This window comes from Geotrypetes seraphini, chromosome 3 (assembly GCF_902459505.1).
Source record: "Geotrypetes seraphini chromosome 3, aGeoSer1.1, whole genome shotgun sequence".
NCBI lineage: Eukaryota > Metazoa > Chordata > Amphibia > Gymnophiona > Dermophiidae > Geotrypetes > Geotrypetes seraphini.
In genome coordinates, this window is record NC_047086.1 from 134,644,648 (window position 1) to 134,653,445 (window position 8,798).

General features: G+C 46.3%; 1 protein-coding gene across 1 annotated transcript in view; it reads right to left on the reverse strand.

The window, feature by feature from the left end:
* Positions 1-5,784, reverse strand: part of DRC1 (dynein regulatory complex subunit 1) — a 152,204-nt gene extending 146,420 nt beyond the window's left edge. The window contains exon 1 of the mRNA XM_033935808.1: positions 5,196-5,784. Within this exon, the coding sequence (XP_033791699.1) occupies positions 5,196-5,332 (137 nt within the window). The 5' untranslated portion in view covers positions 5,333-5,784. The remainder of the gene's footprint in view (positions 1-5,195) is intronic.
* Between the last annotated feature and the right edge of the window lie 3,014 nt (positions 5,785-8,798).

Sequence of the window (8,798 nt, forward strand, 5' to 3'; positions counted from 1 at the left end):
TTTTGCTGAATTGTGTGACACCATTTGGGCTGAACATGAAGATTGAAAATGCCTGGTTAGCCCTGGACAGATGATTTGAACAGCCAGGAGCCTGTCCTGGCCATTTAAATCATTTTGAATATCTAGTCCAATGATAACAGAATTAGGGTGATTATAGAAACATAGAACTTTGTTGATCACTAAAAACAGTGGAGACTAAGGGTCTATCAAGCTCAGCATCCTGTCTTTGACACTGGCCAGTCTTGGTCTTTGGAACTGCCCATTGTGTCAGAAGCAATAGGGATTAAGTGACTTGCCCAGGGTCACAAGGAGTGTAGTGTAGCTCTAACCACTGGATTTAGAAGTTGGCTTCTTTTGGGATCTTTAACTCATCATCGCTAGGACTCGAATCTGAGTCCGTGGCACCTAACATAGAATGGAATTAGTATGGCAAAGTAATGAAGAATGGTCCAGCAGCCCCCACCCTCCCTCCACCTCACCTTATATTCGTTCCGAGTTTGCCGGCTTCCTTTTTCCCTAGCCGCACGCGTTCAAAAAGCCGTGCATTTAGCCAGCTCCTTCCCTCCACCTCACCTTAAATTTCGAGTTTTCCGGCTTCCTTTTTTCCGAGCCGCACGTGTTCAAAAATCCGTGCACGCGCGGCTGCGCGAGTCAATCAAACTTCTCCTCTCCTGCAACTTCCTGTTTCCGGTTGCGTCAGAGGAGAAGATTGATTGACTCGCGCAGCCGCGCGTGCACGGATTTTTGAACACGTGCGGCTCGGAAAAAAGGAAGCCGGAAAACTCGAAATTTAAGGTGAGGTGGAGGGAGGGAGCTGGCTAAATGCTACGGGCGGGCGGGCGGGCGGGCGGTGGCTGCGGGGACCGCGCGATCCTTGATACCTCACTGCGGAGACAAGACCATTCACCGCCCCGCGGGCGGTGAATGGCCTTGTCCCCGTCGCCGCAGCGACTGCTAGTTTTCTTCCCCGTTTTCGGCGGGTGACCCGCGGCTAAAATGCGGTGGCCGCGGGTAAACCGCCACCGTGTCATTCTCTAAGTTGGATCCAATATAGAACTTGAATTGAAAAAAAATAAAAATTTGTTCAAACCAAAAACTAATATGAACCAGAGAACAAATTCATATCAAGTTATATTAAATTACCAGACCTCAAATACCTAAGGCACTACTTAAATAGTTTTTCATGCCCAATGCACTTTATATATATTGAAATTGAATTAAAAAACATATTCATAAAAATTTTGCACAGCACATGTCACTTTACCAAAACCAATGATAAATTTACCACCCCAATAAGGGCACGAAAAACTATTTAAGTAGTGCCTTGTGGTATTTGAGGTCTGGTAATTTAATATAACTTGATATGAATTTGTTCTCTGGTTCATATTGGATCCAATATATAAGCAGTGTCAAGAGACAGAAGAGGCATAACATCTGAATGACAACAACTACAATCGAGGTTTGCCACAGCTGGATAAGAGGGCTTCCGAACAAGAATCTCTGCCACTGGCACAACCGGCTGAGAAAGACCCGATGTACCCGCTGGCTGCGTCAAACGAGCTGGCTCTGAAGAATATGCTTTCCAGAGAAGCTGAATAAAGTCCAGTGAAAAGTCACACCCCTGAACCACAGCAGGGCTCTGTTGAGGCACACGCACCGTGCCAAAAGAGTCCCCAGGCTTGGAATACAAGCATTTGGCGTCAGACTGCAAAATGGCCACTGAGCAAGATTTTTTCCAAAGTCATGGATCCAGGTACCTGGAGGACCTAGTATACCTGGAGGAGGTGAAATCTGAAGCTCCCGCCCCCTCCCCCAGCAAGCCATGGCACGCAGTACACAGTTGCTGATCCAGTGACAATCCAGTGCAATCTATGCACACATTCAACAGATTAGGGGCTGGGGAGTCCATCCTAAATTTTTTTTTATCAAATCGAGGAGTTTTGAGGCAGAAATAAAACTTTGAAAAAAAGATTGTTTAAAATCCAAGATGGCCGCCACCAGCAAATTCGCAGCAAAAAACGGCAAAACTAAACCAAATACGAAAATAAAAAATAGCAATTTGCAGGTCTGGGGAGGTGGGGGGTTCCTGAACCCTACCCTCAGAAACTGTGAAAAACAAATTTTTAAATGTTTAAAAAAACCACCCCTAAAGTTCCAATAGGAAATAATGAAGGGTTACTCACAGTTCTACAGTGCCAATCTGCCAGCTCTTTCTCACAGCAGCTGAATGGAGGAAAAGGATTTTCTGCCTCAGAATAGCTCCAAAATGACTAGACTTGAAGATCTTTGAACTGCCAATCAGTCGGCCAAACACCATTTGTAACCTCCGCCCCCAAAGATCCTCATCACACGATCAGTGGCGGGAAACGCAGCCTGCACCCTGATACCTAGGGGAGTTTTACACCAGATGCATATGGCCTGTGCTTAAACCCCTGACAAGGTCAGCAGGAAAGTGAACTCCCAGGGGAATGGTGGCACACAGCAGGCTGGCTCCACAGACCTAACAAAGTTTCTCCATGAAGCAGCAGTCCAGCTCCGCAGGACTGCATCCTTTTCTCCTATAAGGGACCACCAAAAAAGGATCTCAAGACACTGAAGCCACTGAAAACCCCCCCACAAACTTTAAGAAAAAAAAGCAGAGCAATTCAAAAGACTTCTGCACAGATTGCTTGCAGAAATTGAAACTGTATATGGATCTAGCTCTCAGAAGTGTTGGATTTCTGCAGTTCCCGGATTATGGGTGGAATTGAACACCTAGCGCAGGGCGTATCTAGCATATGTGACACCCAAGGCCCATCATTTTTTGGCACCCCCCCATCTGTACGAAAAACATGATTTTTTGTAACAAGCCACACATCACACATGAGTACTTAGGAAAAGGCAGCATCTTATATACTGCAGTGAGCAGTACATCAATACACCCATTGTAAAACTAAACAAGCCAGACTAGTACAGATCAATCCTACACCGTCAATCCTAACAGAAAACCATGTCTTTCGAACACACAGAACACAGAAAATACCTTCGCCTAGTATGGAATATGTCATCACAAACTAACCACTCCCTCTTTTACAAAACTGTAGTGTGGATTTTAGCCACGGTGGTAACAGTTCTGACGCTCATAGAATTCTGAGCATCAGAGCTGCTACCACCACAGCTGGCGCTAAAAAACAGTTATGTAAAAGGGGGGATAAAATAGAAATACATAGACAAAGGTTATTGAACCAGCAAGAAGCTGGACTCTGCATACAATGCAACACCACAGAAACAGTGACACATGTCTCCTAAAGCAACAAATAAATAGAAAATTTTTGTTCTACCTTTGTTTTCTCTGGTTTCTGCTTTCCTCATCTTCTTGTTACTCTCTTCCTTCCATCCACTGTCTGCCATCTCTCTGCCCCTATATGGCATCTTCTCTCCTTCTATGCCCCTTCCAGAAACTGTATGCCTCCCCCTTCCATCTCTTTCACCCCCATTGGTCTGGCATCTCTCTCCTCTCCTTCCCTCTCCCACATCTCTCTTCTGCAATCCCTTTCTTCCCTCATTTTCCTTTTCAATTTATTTTCTGCATCCATCTAGATTACATTCTTACTACCCTCTCATCAATTTCTTTTTACTGTCTACCTATAGCTTGCCACCTCTTTCCCTCACCCCCTCCAGTATTTCCCTAACTCAATCCTTTTCCCCCATCATGTGCCCTCCTTTTATTTATCCCCTCCTTCCATCATCTGCCCCTTCTCTTTCTTTCCCCCACTTCCATCATCTGCCCCTTCTCTCTCTTTCCCCTCCTTCCATCATCTGCCCTCTTCTCTCTCCCCCACTTCCATCATCTGCCCCTTCTCCCCACTTCCATCATCTGCCCCTTCTCTCTTTCCCCCACTTCCATCATCTGCCCTCTTCTCTCTCCCCCTTCTATCCACTTCCATCATCTACCCCTTCTCTCTCTTTCCCCCACTTCCATCATCTGCCCTCTTCTCTCTCCCCCTTCTTCCCACTTCCATCATCTGCCCCTTCTCTCTCTTTCCCCCACTTCCATCATCTGTCCCCTTCTCTCAATCTCTCCATCCACCACAGGCCCATCTTTCTCCCTCACCTTTCCGATTTTGGCAACAAGATCGGCAAGCCCCCCCCCCCCCCTCTGCGACGGCACTCAGCAGCATCAGCGCCCCCCCTCCCTCCGCGATGGCACTCAGCGGCATCGGTGCCCCTCCCTGCCCCGCGACAGCACTCAAGTTCAGCCTCCTTCTCCCAGCATCAGCAGAACTTCAGATCGGCAACAGGTGCTCAGTCAAAAGCTTCCCCTGACTAAACTGCCTGGGCGGAAACAGGAAGCTGAGTCAGGAAAAGCTTTTGACTGAGCACCTGTTGCCGATCTGAAGTTCTGCTGATGCTGGGAGGAGGCCGAATTTGAGTGCTGTCGCGAAGGGGGGGCGCCGATGCTGCTGAGTGCCGTCGCAACCCAGGAATTTTCCGGACCTGTCCGGCTGTGCACCCCCCCTCTAAGGCTGCACCCGGGGACCTTGGTATGCCACTGACCTATCGTATGGAATCCAGAAGGGATGTAACAGAATATTAGTTAGGCCTATTTTTAATAGTAACTCTCAAGCAACCAGAAACTACATTTATCTGGCATCTATCAATCCCCATGGGTAGGGTTACGAGACGTCCGGATTTCCCCGGATGGCTTTTCAAAACCCGGCACTTTGTCCAGGTTTTGAAACGCCTCCCTCAAAATCACCATGGGATAGGAGGGCAACGTGATGACATCACGCGCTTGCATCACAGGCACAACCACAGCAAGCAGAAGGGGGCGTGGCTGAGGCAGGGCTAGGTCTGGGCTGGGGCAGAGATGGGTGGACCTAAGGGGTCCAGATTTTCCAAGTGGAAAATCTGGTAACCCTGCCCATGGATGCCAGTTAACTGAGAATCTACTATATTTTTATTAGATGTTTGTGTAATAATCTTGATTGCTGAGTTTAATTATCAAAATCTTGAGGGGAGCATAGAATAGAGGCCTGAAAGTTAATTAAGAGGGAATATGAGCCTGAAGATTCGTCTAAATTGCCCACTACTCTTGCACTGGCTCTACAAGTAAAATGCTTTGTGACAGATCCGGAAGCTGCTCCCTGGATATAAGAAAGGATCCAGCGCCACTGGAGCTGACATGTCATCCCGATCTCCTCTCTCAATCTCACCGCCTCTTGGCCTCCTCCTTGGAAGCGATACGCAGGCGTCGGGCCAGGATCCTCTCATCCGGATCATCAGAATATATGGAGGGCCCCGCGTCCTCCTCCGCCCCAGTGGCCGTCGACGTGCTTTCCGGGCGACTCATGGTTGCTACAGCGTCGGGAAACTCGAAGTTTTTTCGCTTTGCAGGGCGAGTAGCCGCTTCGGGTTGAGGGCACTGTTGCGGCGTTCGGTTGCCAGGCAACGGTGCTAGCGCGTGCGGCGCAGGGGAAAGAGAGAGCAGGCTCGCTTCGCAGAAAAGGAAGTCAAACAGGAAGCAAAGAGACAGGGAGGCATCAACTCACGATACCGAGAGGATTACATTGAGCCAGCCCTGTATCGTGCCATTATGGAGTAAGCAGGTGGACTCGGTGGCAGCGATATCAAAGCAAACCTGAAAACAGCGCGATTTCAGCACCCCACGGACAACTGTAGCCAAATTTGTAAAGTTTTTGAGGCAACAAAGTGACCTGTTTTTACTGTGCGAGAGATGGGAGGTGAAGCCCAACCCGACTTCCTGTCTATTGACTTGTAGCGCGCACAGTCGTCATGCTGAGGCCACAGCCTTTTCTGATTGCTTTGTGGAGATCATCTTCAGCAGCGCTAGTTCTGTTGTATAGGAGTTTGGGGGGGGGGGGGCGAGGAGGGGAACAAATGGAGCTAACTTCCCATTTCTTGGGAGGACTCTGTGTTAAGGTTTCCTGATACTGTAATTGATTTCTTTCTCGTCCTTACAAAGGACAGGCAGTATTACTGGTGCTCACCACACAAACTTTGCACTTGATGTCTTTGTGTCTGTTATCTTTACCTGCTACTTTTTCTTGGGACAGCCTCCAAATTTTTTATAATAAATTTGATATTAACTAGTGTGATCAAATGAACTCTGAAAGCAGCCCTGGAACTTCCCCCGTTTTGCTTGTTCTTGTTTCCTTCCTGTAGTCAGAGCAGGGTAGCTCACTGCCCCCCCCCCCCCCCCCCCCCGAGTGACTGCCACCAAAGCAATTTGTATTTGTGCTGGCTGATGTAAGGGGGGAATGGTCTCCTCTAGGTAATGGTGATTGGATGGAATGAGAACTGTAAAGGTTCTGATATCTGTTAGATTCCTGAAACTGTATATGCTGTAAGGGCTCAGCATATCTCTGCTAGCTTTATGTTTAGCAGCCTGTACATGAACAACATAGAGAGGTTGAGCCCCTTTTTACCTCTGTCCCACAGGTCCCACTGGCCAGTACTGATGCCCCCGTTTTCCAGTAGCTGGTACTTTGTAAACCTCTTTAGTTCATGATGACGCACATGGGATAACCTTGTCTTTGTTTCTTCTTGTACTGAGTTTGTATGTTGGCAGCTGCAGTTGAATGACAGTACCTTGTGCCTCAGGTGGTAATGCTCCCGAGTCCCTACTGATGAGTGAGGATGTCGTGCTGCCTGTGCACATCTAATCCAATCTGTTGAGCTTGTTTGCTTCTAGCCACTCTTCTTTACCTCTCCTACACTGTGAGTGCATTTAGAGTTACAGGTGACTGCCACCATCAATCACATCAAGGCTGTTTTAGCAGTGCTGTAAGCACCAGCAGCAATAGAGCTGCACTTTGTGCTCTAGAAAATGTGCCCCCCATTCCTCTTGAAGGTGCAGCCTTTTATTCTCTCGGTAGTGAGCAGAGACCTCCAGGCTTGGGTTTTTCTTGTTTCCCTACCTCCCTTCAATCCCCTTTTCCTTCAGTAACTCGTCCAATCCCATTTTGAAACCCAAAATCGTACTCTGTTCTACTACCTCATCTGGAAGCGAATTCCAGGTGTCCACCATCCTCTGAGTAAAGAAAAACTTCCTAGCATTTGTTCTGAATCTGAATCGATTTTTTTGAGTGCCCTCTAGTTTTTGTTGCTCCCGCCAGTCTGAAGAATCTGTCCCTCTCTACCTTCTCTCTACCCTTCATAATCTTGTAAGTTTCTATCATATCCCCTCTAAGTCTTCGCTTTTCCAGGGAAAAGAGCCCCAGCTTCTCCAGCCTCTCAGTATATGGAAGGTTCTCCATGCCCTTTATCATTTTTGTTGCTCTTCTCTGGTCCCTCTTGAGTATCATCATATCCTTCTTAAGGTATGGCGACCAGTATTGAACGCAGTACTCCAGATGCGGTTGCACCATTGCCCTATACAGCGGGAGGATAACCTCTTTGGTTCTGGTAGTGATACCTTTTTTGATAATGCCCAACATTCTGTTCACCTTGAGGCCGCTGCGCATTGTGCCGCTGGTTTCATTGTTTTATCCACCAAAACCCCCAAGTCCTTTTCTAGGTTGCCTTCCCCCAATATGCCTTTCCCCATTGTGTAGTTGTACATCGGGTTTCCTTTCCCTATGTGCATGACTTTACATTTCTCTGCCATTTATTTGCCCACTCACTCAGTTTGTTCAGGTCCCTTTGAAGTTCTTTACATTCCTCAATAGATCTAACCGTACCGGAGAGTTTTGTGTCATCCGCAAATTTTATAACTTCGTACTTCGTCCTTGTTTCCAAGTCATTAATAAATATATTGAACAGCAGTGGTCCCAGCACTGACCCTTGCGGGATGCCACTCGTGACTCCTTTCCAGTCAGAATAGTGTCCCTTTACTCCTACCCTCTGTTTCCTGTCCGCCAGCCAGTTTCTGATCCATCTGTGTATGTCCCCTTCCACCCCGTGGTTCCACAGTTTCCTTAGTAGGCGCTCGTGAGGTACCTTGTCGAAGGCTTTCTGGAAGTCCAGGTATACTATGTCTATGGTATCATTGTAAAAGGAAAAAGATTTTTAAGACTTTTTTTTAAAGTCCACATTTGAGAGAGGCAATCGCTCATTATCAAAAGGAGTGATATTTAAAGCAAAAACAAAGCAATGAAAAATTAAATTATAGTACTGGTTCATCCCCATTTATTTATATGGATCAGCACAATGTGATTAATTTGGCTCCCTGCAGTATTACCCCCTTTCCTTCTAGGAAGAATTATAATTGGGAGGGTTCATAAAAAAAAACAAGAATTCATCTCCAGGAATCTATTTCTTCTTGTTTGTGTGGACCTTGAGACATCTTGAAAAACTGAAATTTTTTCATTCAGAAAGGAGACTTCTTTTTGCCTTAAAAAAAAGGCAAAGAAAGGCTTCCTTATCTTGTTGGAATACAAAAGTTACAAGTGTAGAACATAATATAACTTCCTCCTGAGAGTTTTCCAGTATGTTGGAAATATCCAACAAACTTAAAGATACTTCTGGAGACGTATCCACTTGCTCTGAGGAAGAAGGGGTTTTTTTGTTTTTTTTTAAGAAACAACTGGTAAGAAATATATTTTATGTAGAGGAGGAAGACCCTCTTCAGGGTATTGAACCTGTTTCAGAAACCTGTAAAATATTTCTTTAGGTGAAGTAGTTATTGTTTTTGGGAAATTCAACAATTTTAAATTCAGTTGTTTAGTTTTCAAAATTTTCTACTTTTCCTCATTACAAACTTGTCCTGAACAATAGTTTCACAAGTAGCCTGCACAGCTTGTACTGATTGTTCTAAACAACTGATTTTCTCCCCCTGGGTCTTCAATTCCTCTTCA